At 38.6% G+C, this 15,574-nt stretch overlaps 1 protein-coding gene across 1 annotated transcript; it reads left to right on the top strand.

Moving 5' to 3' along the window:
• Nucleotides 1–2,072: 2,072 nt before the first annotated feature.
• LOC110437813 (uncharacterized) lies at nt 2,073–6,114 on the top strand. The gene is made up of 3 exons (XM_021475628.3): nt 2,073–2,123; nt 2,594–2,743; nt 3,793–6,114. The coding sequence occupies exons 2-3, from the start codon at nt 2,659–2,661 to the stop codon at nt 4,905–4,907; spliced, it is 1,200 nt and encodes a 399-aa protein (XP_021331303.1). The 5' UTR covers nt 2,073–2,123; nt 2,594–2,658; the 3' UTR covers nt 4,908–6,114.
• Nucleotides 6,115–15,574: the final 9,460 nt, after the last annotated feature.

Below are 15,574 nucleotides of genomic sequence, written 5' to 3'. Positions count from 1 at the left end.
TTGAACTTATGTCATTATATTAAAAAAAATTCAGAGTACACTTTAGGTATTGATATACCTGGTAGGACTTTTAGTTTAAATCAGTTTGCTGATGACACTCTATTAATTCTTAAAAAAAGGGAGGTGCTCCCTTTAGCTCTTGTCAAAATTTCTGTTTCCTAAAGCTTCTGAATTTACCTTAAACCTAAGAAAATGTGGAATATGAACTATTCAGAATTGTACTTTAAGAGAATTAGAGTGCATTCTAGTAAAAGAAGAAGTTAAATACTTGGTAGTTACCATCACCAAAAATTCTGTTAATAGAGAATGTGCAAATTTTAATATTAAAATGGAAGGGATGGAAAAATCCCTAAATCATTGTCTAGCTAGAGACCTTTCCATATTAGGTAGAATTCTTTTGACTGGGGTTATCTAAAATGATATATTTAACTTATCCTTTATATGCTCCTCCCAAAATAGGTAAATCTATAAATTCAATATTATTTAAATTTATTTGGAAAAATAAATCACATTATTTACATAAGAATCATATGATCAAAGAGTATGAATATGGAGGTTTAAAAGCTATTAATTTTGAATGTCTTCATGGCACTTTTAGAGTTAAATGATTGAAAGAGTGTTTAGCTAAGCCTTATTCAATATTGTATCATATCCCAAATAATTTGTTTAAAAAAATGGTGGCCTTGAATTTGTATTAAGATATGATTATGATTGTTCAAAACTTCCTTTGACGCTGTCTAATTTTCATAAGCAAGCACTACTTTTTTGGAAAATTATATTTACCCATAATTTTTCTCTCATAAATCCACTCTTTGGAATAAAAGGGCTATAATTATTAACAGAAAATCACTGTTTAAAAGTGACTGGTACAATAAAGGCATTATATTTATTAATGATTTGTTAGACAAAAATTGACTGCTACTATCTCAAAACGGATTATTAAATAAATATAGAGTTAAAATCACAGATAAAGGTTATACTGAAATTTGCGAGGCTATACCTATTGCTTTGTTTAGGTTAATTCAAAGTAATTGTTTTGATCTCCCATTTATACTTATAACTTTTCTTCCATTTTTTAAAAATATCAAATGTTGATATTTTCGATGGTAAATGTAACATCAAGCTTATTTACAAACAATTTAAACGCTTATCATTGGTGATTTTAAGTGTCATTATCTAGGAGTTGTTAAACCCTTAGTAGAGGATAAAGCTTTTACCTTTTATCTTAAATATCCTGTAGCACCAAAGGTTAAGGAAACTCATTGCAGAATTGTGTTTAGGATATATCCTGTGAATTAGTTTATTCAAAAAAGATTTAACTTTGATGTTGATAGATATGCTCAAATCTTCCAGAAACACTCGATCACTAATTTTTTTCTTGTGAAATTACTTTTAAATTCTGGTTTGACATCCATCCTTGGCTTTCATTAAAGATGATTTCAGTCCCCCTTATCGTTTTAGAAGATTTTTTATTTTACAAAGCTGATTACATTGTTCTTTCTCTGATGTTGTGAACTTTATTTTACTAATGGGTAAATGTCATATTCATTGATGTAAGAGGAACAAGTGCAGACCCTCTTTTAGGTGTTTTCTTTCTGAGGTAGAGAAAGTGGCTCAAAGCTTCAAATACTTCAGAAATCAAAGTAAAATAACTGAAGCTCTCTGTACTTTATTTTTAAAATATTTATTGTCATAATGTTTTGTTATTCTTTTGATGTAGATCTTTTGTTGCAGTTGTAACAAATTAAATTTGTTTTATTTATTTTAATGGTAAATATGCCTTGCGATGTTGATTGTTCCCTGTTTTGTGATGTAAACTTTTTTGCAACAATAATAATAAAAAAACACTTAAACTTAGTGGATTAAACAAGTTTTTCAAAATTGTTTTAAAATGTTTGGATTAAAAGTTTTGATCAACTTCAAATACTGAATGTCGATGTATATGAAAGACAGCAGATATGTTGTGTAAAGTGGAAAACGAGAGAGAAATTTATCATGTCCTGACTGCAACAGTAAGTGGCCAAAAAAAAAAAAAAAACTGAACTAAAAAGACTTTTATTTTGGTGTGTTGTGTGACGTCATAAGGCTGCGCCGCTTCCGCGATGCAGTTCAACTTTAGGAAGGTTTGTTTCACAACTTTACACATATAAACCGATTGATTAAAGTTTCAGGTTTTTCTTCCAATATGACATACCTGCTGTTGACTATTATTTTAATTCTTTATACAACGAAGTACTATTTTAATCACAGTAATCGAGGGCTATTGTTTGAACAACAGAAATGTTTGTTTTAATGAAGGTTTTATTTATTTACTAGCATAATGTCATTCTAATATAAGTATACAATATTATATATATATATATATATATATATATATATATATATATATATATATATATATATATATATATATATATAAAATAAATGGAGAACTAGTTTTTATTTTATTAGGTCATTTGTTTGTGGCTATTGTTTCTTGCTCAGACTTACCTGATTTATTTTTGTCAATCACTCTCATATAAAGAAACTGTTGAAGCAAGTGTTGAAGAGAAGTTATTTTGTTTCTGTTCATTGTTTTGTTCATTTTAAACAGGATAAAGTGTCCAAACGCAGTGAAAAGCTCCTGCTGAAGCGACTGATCTCCACACTGTTATAAAGATGGCGTTTATTAAAGAGGAGAGTGAAGATGTGAAGATTGAAGAAACAATCACAGTCAAACAGGAAGATCTGCAGGAACAAACAGGTTAATTTTCATTCTCAAAACCAACTCAGTCATTTGATCTTCATTCAGATATATTTTAATAATAAGAATACTAAATTAAATCCATCTTGCAGCCCTGAGTGTGCTGCCTAGTTCTCCTAAATGCACACAAGCACGCATTGAAAGACATGAATCAGTTTCTTTCTTGTCACTTGTTCTCATGTCTTTTGTCATTATTTTATGTATTATTAGTCTCCCATTTTCTCTACCTTCTTAAGGTTATTGCTTTTCTTGTTCTCCTACTGTTTGTAAAGTGTCCTTGAGCACTAATGTCGTTTTAAAATTATTATTGAACGAATCCTTATATTTGCGCGTCACTATACAAATTTATCAGGACTTCGATAAAATGAAAATGGAAAGGATTGGAAGGACATTTGCTGTGCTCTATCATTGATAGGGAAAAGGAAACTCTTTGCTAGATTGACTTTGTATCCAGAAACATTTCCAAATTCTGAAATTATTGTAAAAACTTTTGGAATACATGTATCTGGATTCGACAGAAAAAGAAGATCATCCGCATATTATTATTGATATAGTCAGTCGACTGAGGTGGGCCGGACTAAGGCTTGAAATTCCAGAGCTAAAAAGGAGTCCCACTCCGGCCCTGTTCCCTTCTGCTTTACACATTTTAGAAAAACATTTTGTTGTAATTATGAATATATACAAATAAAAGTTCAATTTACAGCTTTCAAATCTGTCTTATTAATATGATCAAAATTACTTTTATGATCAATTATGTAAGAAAGTCTGAAAACTGGACTGACACGGTTTCAATTTACTATAACTTCTATGTTAAGCGGCTTTGACACAATTTACATTTTAAAAGCACTAGATAAATAAAGATGAATTGAATTGCATCTGCTTAAATGTGTACATGTTAATAGACCAAACAAAATATGATCTGATTTATTTTACATTTACCATGCATCAAAATTGCAGTGTGTGTAGCCAATGTTTCCAGTGTCTTTCCACTTTTCAGCTTTTGATGAGAGTTTTTAAGACTTAATGAAAACATGTTTTATTTATTTCAGACCTGATTGAAGAGAATGAGGGCAGTAAAGAGGAGGAACATCATGTTAAAATTAAGGAAAAAACTCATTTACAGACTGATGGTATTTTGAAAAGGGGAGACAAAAATAGTTTCACCTGCACTCAGTGTGGAAAGAGTTATGGAAGTAAAGGCTATCTTAAGATTCACATGAGGATCCACACTGGAGAGAAACTATTCACATGCCCTCAGTGTGGGAATAGTTTTGGAAGAAAAAGGGAACTTAAGATTCACAGGAGGATCCACACTGGAGAGAAACCATACACATGCACTCGGTGTGGAAAGTGTTTTAGCCAATCATCAAACTTAAATCAACACATGAGGATCCACACTGGAGAGAAACCATTCACATGCACTCAGTGTGGAAAGAGTTTCAGCCGATCATCACACCTTAATGAACACATGATGATTCATACCGGAGAGAAACCATTCACATGCACTCAGTGTGGAAAGAGTTTTGGAAGAAATTTAGATCTTAAGATTCACATGATGATTCACACTGGAGAGAACCCATTCAGATGCACGCACTGTGGGAAGAGTTTTAGCCAATCATCATCCCTTAATCAACACAAGAAGATCCACACTAGAGAGAACCCATTCACATGCACTCAGTGTGGGAAGAGTTTCAACCGATCATCATCCCTTAATAATCACAAGACGATCCACACTAGAGAGAAACCCTTTTCTTGCACCCAGTGTGGAAAGACCTTTAACTACTCATCACACCTTTATGAACACATGCGGATTCACACTGGAGAGAAACCATTTACATGCACTCAGTGTGGGAAGAATTTCAACCAATCATCAAACCTTAATCGACACATGAGGATCCACACTAGAGAGAACCCATTCACATGCACTCAGTGTGGGAAGAGTTTCATCTGCTCATCATCCCTTAATCTACACATTATGAGCCACACTGGAGAGAAACTTGCACTTAAGCAGCGGTCACAATGGACTTTTTCCCCCATGGATTTCCATTCATACGCACGGGAATGTGTCAGACCGGAAACCAAGTTTGTGTGTCAAGTTTCGCAGTTCACTGCATTGCAAAGTTCAAGCTTGGTGAACTCTGACCTGCAAAATCGCATCACTTGACTGTGTGAGACCAATCAAAGATCAAAACATGACCTTTCTGGACAGAAATGTAAAATATGGACCAATAGCTCACTTTTTATGTCTAATAATCTTGTTTAATCCCGCCGCTTTTCACAGCGCCAAACAACAGAATTTTGCATGCTCAAACTCTAGTGTGACTGCAGCTTCGGTGTGGGATGAGTTTCAGCAACTCCTCAGACCTTAATAAACACATGAAGACCCACACTAGAGATAAACCATTAAATGCACTCAGTGTGGGAAGAGTTTCAACCGATTAGCAAACCTTAATGAACACATAAAGATCCACACTGGTGTGAAAGAGTATTTGTGCTTTGAGTGTGAGAAGACTTATTTCAAAATTTAAACTGCACCCGACGTTTCACACTGGAGAGACCGTACAAGTGTTCACAGTGTGACAAAAGGTTTAATCAGTAACACATCTGAAAACACAAAAGAGGATTCACACTGGAGAGAAACCATACAGTTCTGATGAGTGTCTACAGAATTGGACAAAAGTTGCACACATGACATAAGTGCAGCAAAACATTTTCTCATGTGCACAGGATGTTTCATGTCTGAATAATGTTTGAAAAGGCTGAGTGACGATATATTGTTTTCCAACAATCCTACACTGCAGTATCCTGTGTTTACCTGTGTTTACTCTCTTTGCAAGTGATTGTACAGGTGCGGATACATCTGTACTCCACTCTCTAGTGTATTCATGTAGCTAGTGTTGTTTTGGATGATGTTCTCTGTCTGACTCCCTGAATGAGTAACATCACTGGAAAATACACAAATAAATAAAGATAAATTATGAATATTTGATGATTTAGGCAGAGCGACAGGTATTAAGTTTGACAATATTAATACACTTTGATGATCCCAAGACTCCAGATTGGAGTATGTGGTAAATCCTGATTGGATGCCTGCATTACTCATCTATGGGTATATAAAAGTTGTTGTGCTAGGCTGCTAGCTAATCCAGGACGCTGTGGCTACTCAGGAGTCCTCCTGTCAAGACCTGCCATCTCATTAAATCTTTAACCTTATGGTTTTGTTTTGCATTGCTTGTATCATGTAGTTAACATGTTGTTGTGATTATATCCTAAGTTCTTTATCTTCATTATTATCCCTAGACATTTGTTGGTTGCTTTGATTGATTGTTCTATGAGTTACATTTTATAATAAATAATTTGCATTCAGGCTATTTTGTTGGCTCATCTCTCTTTTATGTTGCGACTAAAACAAGCCCCAGATAGCATACAGTTCTGGGCCACATCTGGGCCAACTAAGGCACATATGGCTCACTTCTGGCAATGGCAGGAGACATATGGGCCAGATGTGGCCCGTATGTGTCACAACGGGTGTAGTGTGAGTTGTGGCCTGCTGTATGTGGGCCAGATGTGGCCCGTATGTGTCACACCGGGTGTAGTGTGAGTTGTGGCCTGCTGTATGTGGGCCAGATGTGGCCCTTATGTGTCACACCGGGTGTAGTGTGAGTTGTGGCCTGCTGTATGTGGGCCAGATGTGGCCCGTGTGTGACACCCCGGGTGTAGTGTGAGTTGTGGCCTGCTATATGTGGGCCAGATGTGGCCCGTTTGTGTCACATCTGGTGTAATGTGATCATTTGAAGTTGATCAAAACCTTTAATCTAAACATTTTAAAACAACTTCACAAAAAAGTGCCTTTGAGACATCAAAAATAAATAAATAAATAAAGTTTAAGATTTTTTAATTTAACCACAAAGTTGTTGTATTATTTAGACATTAGACTGTAAGAAATGAATGTTGGTCAAGCTCCTGCACTTTTTACAATTAATCTACTAACAGAAAAACAGCAAACAAACCTCAAATTGTGTCAACACTGTCAAGGACAAATTCAAAGTGTATCTTCATTTCAGTGTGATTAATAAATGTGTATTTTCAGAAAGGTCATGTGTCCCTTTACAAACCCAACTTTATAGATTATTTAAAAAAAAACTATTCGCAATAATGAAATATTGGACAAAACATTAATTTTCAGATAAAATATGCAATCGTTGCACATAATTTTTAAAATATAAATCCAAGATTTAGAATATTTAGTCAAACTTTCAAACATTATTAACTGGCCCTTATTGGTTAATTAAGACATCATACAAGATGTTTTGCTGAGGTTATAAATAATTTGTTCATTTTCATAAAATTTGAACATACGTTGTCGTGTGACATTCAGCAACTGTGAGACAGCGTTCTTACTACTTGTTTTAATATTATTTTGTGGCAGTTTATCAATACTGCCTAGAATACAGGATACAGCAGTAATTCTATTAATATTAAACATTGTTCTTTTTTTTCCTTTTTAATTTAACAACTGCATGTGTAAACTTTGAAGTATAAAAATTCCACACAAATGAATATAATCAAACTTTTTATTATATATTTCACAACATTTAATACATACAGTGCACATCTAATATTATGAGCAAACAGTATAAAACAAAATATAGATTTTATTACACAAACACACACACACACACACATATATATATATAGAGAGAGAGAGATCAGAGCTTGACACCACAAGACTACTGTTGTGAAGAGTCAGAAGGCATTGAATCCATTTGCAAGCTTTATTAAAAGCACACATACATACAAACACAAAGGGGCAATCCAGGAGACAGAACGTGGGACAGGCAAGAGTTCAAAGGCAGGCAGATATCTTACTGGTCAGAATAACAGGCTGGAGATCAGGGGCAGGCAGATGTCTTTCTTAGTCGTAGAACAAGCACAGGGTCAGAAACACAGATGTCCGAAGCAGGGAGTATGGAACGCTCAGAAATGACAGCCAGGCAAATCAAGACTTCGCAAAGAACCAGAGCGTGAGTGTGGTATATATACACGTGAGTTGATGATCTGCACCTGGACCGCAATCAGTGCCAGGAAGCAGGGCTTATGGGAATTTGAGTCCGTGAGTCGAATTAGAATTCAGGCGATGGCTCCCTCTGGTGGTGCACAAGAGGATTGGCATCGCCCTCATTTACAACAGAACCCCCCTCCTGCGAGCGGCTCCTGAAGCGAGAAGGCACCTGACGCCGGGGTCTACCGCGCTGTCGGGGGGCTGGTTTCTCTGGAAACCTCTGATGAAACTCTTCCGTGAGAGTTGGGTCTAGGATATCCCTAGCATTCACCCAGGACCGTTCCTCTGGACCATACCCTTCCCAGTCCACCAGATATTGGAGGGCGCCACCCCGGCGTCGAGAGTCCAGCACTTCTCGAACGAGATAGGCTTCTTCGCCCTCGATCATGACAGGTGAGGGGGTCCTGGTTTCCGATTCCTCCTCAGCCGCCTCCTCTCGTGGACCACCAGCGGGTTTGAGTAATGACATGTGGAAAGTAGGAGAAATACGATAATGATTAGGCAAGGCTAAGCGGAAAGACACTGGAGTAATCTGGCGTAATATTTTGAATGGCCCTACATACCTGGGACTGAGTTTGCGGCAGGGTAATCTCAGAAGAAGGTCTCGTGTCAACAACCACACCCACTGCCCTGGTTGATACGTGGGTCCCTGGCGTCGATGACGGTTCGCCTGAATCTCTCTCCTCCTGACTGCCCTCATGAGATGTCTGTGAGCCTGGTTCCAAACATCCTCACTCCGTTGCAGCCAATCCGTGACAGCAGGTAACTCAGTGGGTTCTCCGGACCATGGGAACAGAGGTGGTTGGTAGCCGAGAATACATTTAAATGGCGTAATACCCGTAGCTGGCTTTATCAATGAATTTTGTGCATATTCCGCCCACATCAGATACCGGCTCCAGTCGTGCTGTTGCTGATGACAGTATGAACGTAGAAATCGGATGACTTCTTGATTCATTCGTTCAGTTTGACCGTTGGATTGAGGATGGTACCCTGAGGTGAGACTAACATTAATATTTAGATTTTTGCAGAGAGCGGAGTTTGCAGCCAGCAGGGGTTTGATGAGATGCCTTCGTAGTTTGACAAATTTTACATTTCTGAACATAATTAATCACATCCTTCGTGAGAGACGGCCACCAGAAACGAGCTTTGACTAACTCCAATGTTGCCGTGATGCCTGGATGCCCCGAGCTGGGAGTGTCATGAACATGAGTCAGTAATCTGGTACGTATATTATTGGGTACAAAAATTAGGTGGTTCGGACAATCTACTGGGGGGTTATTTTCTCGGTTCGCCTCTTGGATCTCGGTAAGTATGTCCCACTGTACTGGAGCCACTAATAAGTTTGTAGGGAGAATGGTTTCATCACTAATTGTGGGTTTATCCTCTGATAGCCTGGATAGTGCATCTGCCTTACCATTCTTACTCCCTGGCCTGTAGGTGACAATGAAGTTGAATCTGGTGAAGAACAAAGCCCAACGAGCTTGTCTGGGATTTAGACGTTTGGCTGAGCGAAGATATTCCAGATTCTTATGATCAGTCAGGATGGTGAATTGCTGATTAGCCCCCTCCAGCCAGTGTCTCCATTCTTCCAGGGCTAATTTCATTGCCAGTAATTCGCGATTTCCAACATCATAATTTCGTTCTGCACTGGTCAACTTACGGGAGAAGAAGGCACATAGGTTCATTTTGGGTGGTTGACCCTGGCGTTGGGATAACACCGCCCCGACTCCTGTATTGGATGCATCCACTTCCACAATGAACGGTAGGTCTGGGTTGGGGTGACGGAGAATAGGAGCTGTGGTGAATTGAGTCTTGAGATCAGTAAACGCTTGACGTGCTTCGGAGGACCAGGATAATTTGTGGGAGCTTCGTTTGGTCATGGCGGTTAACGGTGCGGCTATGGAACTAAAGCCTCTGATAAACCGCCTATAGAAATTGGCAAAGCCCAGAAATCGCTGCAACTCCTTGAGATTTTGGGGTAACGGCCATTGTTGGACTGCCTGTACTTTTGCGTCATCCATAGTAATCCCTTCTGCACTGATGACATAGCCCAAAAAGGCGATCTGTGTCTGGTGAAACTCACACTTCTCTAATTTGGCGTACAGATGATGGTGAATCATGCTTTGCAACACTTTACGCACATGTTCAACATGTTCCTCCATAGTGTTTGAATATATAAGGATGTCATCGATGTAAATGATTACCCAACGATCCAGCATATCCCGAAAGACATCATTCATAAAGGATTGAAACACAGAAGGACAGTTTGACAGGCCGAAGGGCATTACCGTGTACTCATAGTGCCCCCTAGTGGTGGAAAACGCGGTCTTCCACTCGTCACCAGCACGGATTCTGACAAGGTTGTATGCACTGCAAAGGTCAAGCTTTGTATAATATTTGGCCTGTCTTAATTGTTCAAAGGCAGGAGGTACGAGGGGCAATGGATAGCGGAATTTGATGGTGATCTCATTGAGCCCTCGGTAATCAATACATGGACGTAAACTGCCATCTTTCTTCTTTGCAAAGAAGAACCCAGCTGAAGCAGGAGATGTTGAGGGTCGGATGAAACCTTTGGCCAATTCCTCGTCGATATATTCAGACATTGCCTTGTGCTCAGGTTGTGATAGCGGAAATATTCGGCCCGTTGGAGGACTTGAGCCGGGAATTAATTCAATCGCACAGTCACATGGTCGATGCGGGGGAAGTTGAGTAGCTTTTTGTTTACTAAAAGCTTTGTGCAAGTCATGGTACTCAATAGGGATTCGTTCATCAACGGGTTCAGGTAAAATATTGGTGGTTCGTAATGGAATTCTGTGAATGGGCTGGATACACTGCTTCATGAATGACTCACTCCACTGCAGTATCTGTCCGTCCCTCCAGGAGATATGAGGATCATGTCGACGTAACCATGGCAGCCCCAAGACCAGTGGATGATTAACTGAGTCAATAATGTAGAATTGCATGTCTTCAGTGTGTAGAACACCAACTTGTAACTGTAGCTTATTCGTGATCATACGGATGCGTCCTTCACCCACAGGACGACCGTCTAGTGCTTCCACTGCAAGACAGGAATCATATGAGCTGAGAGACAGTTCGTGATTTAAAGCAAATTTCTTAGAGATAAAGTTTCCAGCAGACCCAGAGTCGACAAGAGCAGTGGCATTAATCATTCTTTTACCAAATCTAATAATTACAGGAATCAGTACACTGAAAAGTGCGGGAGCATGGGAAGGACTCACCGATTGAACTGGTGTCGGAGGTCGTACGCTGCAGGTGGATTTCCTGTGCCCTGTTTGGCCGCAGTACAGGCATAGATGATTTTGTAAACGGTGCATTCTCTCCTCCTGGGTAAGACGGGTGAAACCCAGTTGCATGGGTTCATCAGAGGGCGTATCGTTTGAAACTTGGAAATGGGTGCGAGGATTTCTACGGCTGCGAATCAGATGATCAAGGCGGATGGTAAGTTCAATGAGTTCATTCAATTTCTTTCCTTCGTCACGGCAAGCCAATTCAGATTGTAAAGTGGCTGTTAGTCCCTGTCTGAATAGCGTCTCCAGTGTGTCTTCAACCCAGTTAGTTTGAGCGGCGAGAGTGCGAAATGATAAGGCGTATTCTGCAGCTGTGTTACGCCCCTGGGTAAGAGAAAGTAACTGTTCACCGGGGCTTCTCCCCTCTGCTGGGTGCTCAAACACTTCCCGAAACTGCTTAAGGAAATTTTCAAATGTGGGGTAATTACATTCCTCATCTTTCCATATCGCTGTAGCCCACTCCAGCGCTTTCCCCGTTAACAGATTGCATACAAAAGCCACCCGACTAGAATCAGTGGGATATAATGCAGGTTGTTGGTTAACGAATAATTTGCATTTGTAATAGGAAGCCCTTGCAACGGGAAGGTGAACCATCAAACTTTTCAGGAAAAGCTAATCGGGGACTTACGGTAGCCGGAACACTGGAGACATTCGTTGGCTGAGGAGCTGTCATGGTGGCAGGCGGGGTAACTGCAGGGTTCGGATGATGAAGTTGTTGCATAGCTCTCACCAGTTCCTCCGTGAGAGATGTTAAATGGGTGAGTTGTTGATGATGGGTGGCTAACTGAGTGGCTTGAGCGGAAAGTTCAGAAGAGACTTGTGCTAAAGCTGCTGGATTCTGTAGTGGCGAAGTCTTCTGTTGTGAAGAGTCAGAAGGCATTGAATCCATTTGCAAGCTTTATTAAAAGCAAACATACATACAAACACAAAGGGGCAATCCAGGAGACAGAACGTAGGACAGGCAAGAGTTCAAAGGCAGGCAGATATCTTACTGGTCAGAATAACAGGCTGGAGATCAGGGGCAGGCAGATGTCTTTCTTAGTCGTAGAACAAGCACAGGGTCAGAAACACAGATCAGTCCGAAGCAGGGAGTATGGAACGCTCAGAAATGACAGCCAGGCAAATCAAGACTTCGCAAAGAACCAGAGCGTGAGTGTGGTATATATACACGTGAGTTGATGATCTGCACCTGGACCGCAATCAGTGCCAGGTAGCAGGGCTTATGGGAATTTGAGTCTGTGAGTCGAATTAGAATTCAGGCGATGGCTCCCTCTGGTGGTGCACAAGAGGATTGGCATCACCCTCATTTACAACAACTATACAGGGAATGACTTATTGAAGCTTCAGGCATTTCATGTAATTTAATTACATATAAAATCAACAGTGAGTAATTATGTAGCCTACTTTATTTTAATTCTTTAATAATCTATCATATACTAAAATTACATATAATTAAATGAATTTAGAGAGACAGGGAAAGCAGGTTTGAGTTAACAGAAGTCAGAGTTAGTCTCCGAATACTTACTTAAATTATGAGAAGAGAAAGAAGAAGAGGTCCTGTAGTTGTGGCATTACTCGCTGTAAAATGGAATGTTACACTTAGTGTCATTTCAATAACAGCTGTACAAAATAATAAAGACATTTTTCATTAGCATGATCTATTTTCCACACTATGGACATACTGTGTTTTGAATAACATAACTGCATTTAATATAATAGTAAATAGAGTAGTATTCTCCTTACCTCATCTAATTCTTCTATCCACAGATCAGGAATATAGCAACACTGTGATATGAGGTGAATTCAATAACCTAAAACATTCTGAAAGACAAGTTACACAAGTAATTTGAAAACAACAGTGAGTGGCTAAATAATAGAGTTTATGCAACTTACACATAATTAAAATCCAGAAATTATCAATACAAGATTACCTCTATGTGAAAACAGTTGATAGCAGATCTTTTATTGATATCAATATTATTTAGGCATTTTAACATCAATTTATATAATTTAACTTGGTGATAGATGGGAATAGATCACCCAAACTAACAATTCTGTCATTTAGCCTCATCATTTACTTGTTCCAAACATATTTAGCTCTTTTTTCTGCTGAACAATAAAGAGGATATATTGAATAAAGCTGGAAAACTGTAACCATGTCTGCCTTTCTCATCTTTATCCCATTTCTCTTGCCATAATCTTTTAACACCTTCTTTAATTATTGTCTTGATTTCTGATTTGTTAAGAGGAACTTGTATTTCTATTTGGTTTTATTATGCTTGCAATCTGTCATTGACAACATTATTAGACTATTTTATTCACTAGTAAAATCAGACATTTGTCATTAGCCCCTTTCACACATACAGACCTTTCCGGAAAATTACCGGCAATTTTCCGGAAAGGTTGTATGTGTGAACAGGTCCTTTTTGAAAATACCGGTAAATTTGTTCTGGCTATTTTCCGGAAAGAGAAGTTGTAACATTACCGGCAATTTGCCGGAATGCTACGCTGTGTGTATGCAGAAGAAAGATTGCCAGAATAAGCGCGTGCACGTCTAGAACGTGCTGACGTGAGACGTCTGCTTTAGCCAATCACAACTGTCAGACGCATTTACGTCCGCGCAATTTATGAGAATAAAAGCCTTTGAATATTTTTCCAGACACATTTAGCTGCTAGAAGTTAGTCAGATCATGTTTATATGTTCTTCTTAATGCCAACTGTTTAAATAATCATCGATGAGATGCTTATGATAAGCCGTTGTTTGTTTACCTTCAAACTTTGCGTGTGCCAGTGAAACAGCCTGTGAGCGCTTGTACACGCACATATTATGAACATCTCGACATGCGAAAGTGATCCTGCGAAAGTTGTTCACAATATTGATTATCCACAGAGTTTGTAATGTAGTCAAATGCTTACAAATACAAGCGCAGCCGTTTAAGGCTCATTAGTGGTGAATGATGTCAGAATTTACCGGTATTTTGGAATGGTTGTGTGAATGCTTTTTTCCGGAAAATTTCCGTAACGTCCTCGCCTGTGTGAACAGCGCTTTTTTGAATATACCGGTAAAGTCGTTCCGGAAATTTTCCAGATATTTACCGGTATCACTGTGTGAAAGGGGCTATTATCAGATTATATTCAACAATATGTAGGCTAGAGTAGTTATACTGACACTATAAACATTTATTTTCATGCACAACTCTGTTCGCTATGAAAGAAAAAAAAAATTAAATGCTTGTCGTAATCATAACTCTATAATGAGATATGATCATTTAAATGAAGTGCACACTTGCGGTTTTATTTTGACTAAGTGCTAAGTGCTTCATACTTCGCGCGCAGCTCCCAAACGATCACTCTGTGCCACAAACTGAATATTATTTAAAACTGTATTACCTGTTACTTACAACATTTGCAAGTTCTGTTCACTTAAGTAAGCGCGTGCGTGTCTATTATTAAATTGAGCGCACTCTCACGGTCAGCAGCTCACATCACGTGTGATTTTCCGGCTGCAAAAACATCATTATATGACAACAAAAATGACATTTTCAGGTGAATTATACCTTATAAATACAGTATGTGACACTTTTAACATCATTTGGAGGTGTCTATGTCACTGAGCAACATTATGTGAAACAATGAAAAGACTCGTGCGGCCGCCTTTTCTTCTCTCCTTAACTTGAAAATATGATTGACAGAATCGTAGAACTGCTGGATTAAGATCGTCAAGGGGGTTGAATCGAGATCGCAATCTTTTTTCTATTAATTTTGCTGCTCTAATCCCTAATCATAACTCCTGTACAGCAGTCCCACAAAATTCTGACACTCGATGACACTGGAATACCCTGTCAAAAAGTCTAGTGGCTGTCAATGAGCTTTTTACAGTGTCTGCTATAATGTTAATGCTGTTGTTGTGTGTTTACATTGATGAGTAAGGCCACTGTGTTAAACAGTATTGTTACGATCTTATTGCCACATTAGATCATTATGATAACATGTACCTTCAGTCATTTCCTGAAGATAAATCCCCAAAAATAACAACTGAAATAAGTACAGCAGTCGCGATCGTCTGATCTCATATGAAGCAAGAAATCGCGAGGACATATGATGACGTGTGCAGGTACTGTAGTGCTGTCCCAATTCTTAGGGGTAAAATTTGAAGCCCTTCAACTTAACCCTCGGTTGTAAGGGCCAAGGGGAAGGGGTAGGGGTTCAAAAATAGAATTGGGATCGGGCCTTAATATTTAATCCACATAAATTTGTTAAAAGTGTTAAGTTAACTTAATTTGTGTTGTGACAACATGAAAGAAGTGTGTGGAACCCTGCACAAATATGGTTGTCGGTTCATAATAAGTTGAAGCACATTGTCAGATTTTGTTGTATTTGGCTTAACCGTTCTTGGGTGGCTCACCAACGTATAGATAACTCTAATACATAAAATAAGTAAGCTGACCAAAGTTCTTATGG

This window comes from Danio rerio, chromosome 4 (assembly GCF_049306965.1).
Source record: "Danio rerio strain Tuebingen ecotype United States chromosome 4, GRCz12tu, whole genome shotgun sequence".
NCBI classification, from domain to species: domain Eukaryota; kingdom Metazoa; phylum Chordata; class Actinopteri; order Cypriniformes; family Danionidae; genus Danio; species Danio rerio.
Note: the sequence above shows the minus strand (reverse complement) of the source record. Positions and strands in the feature narration are given on the sequence as shown.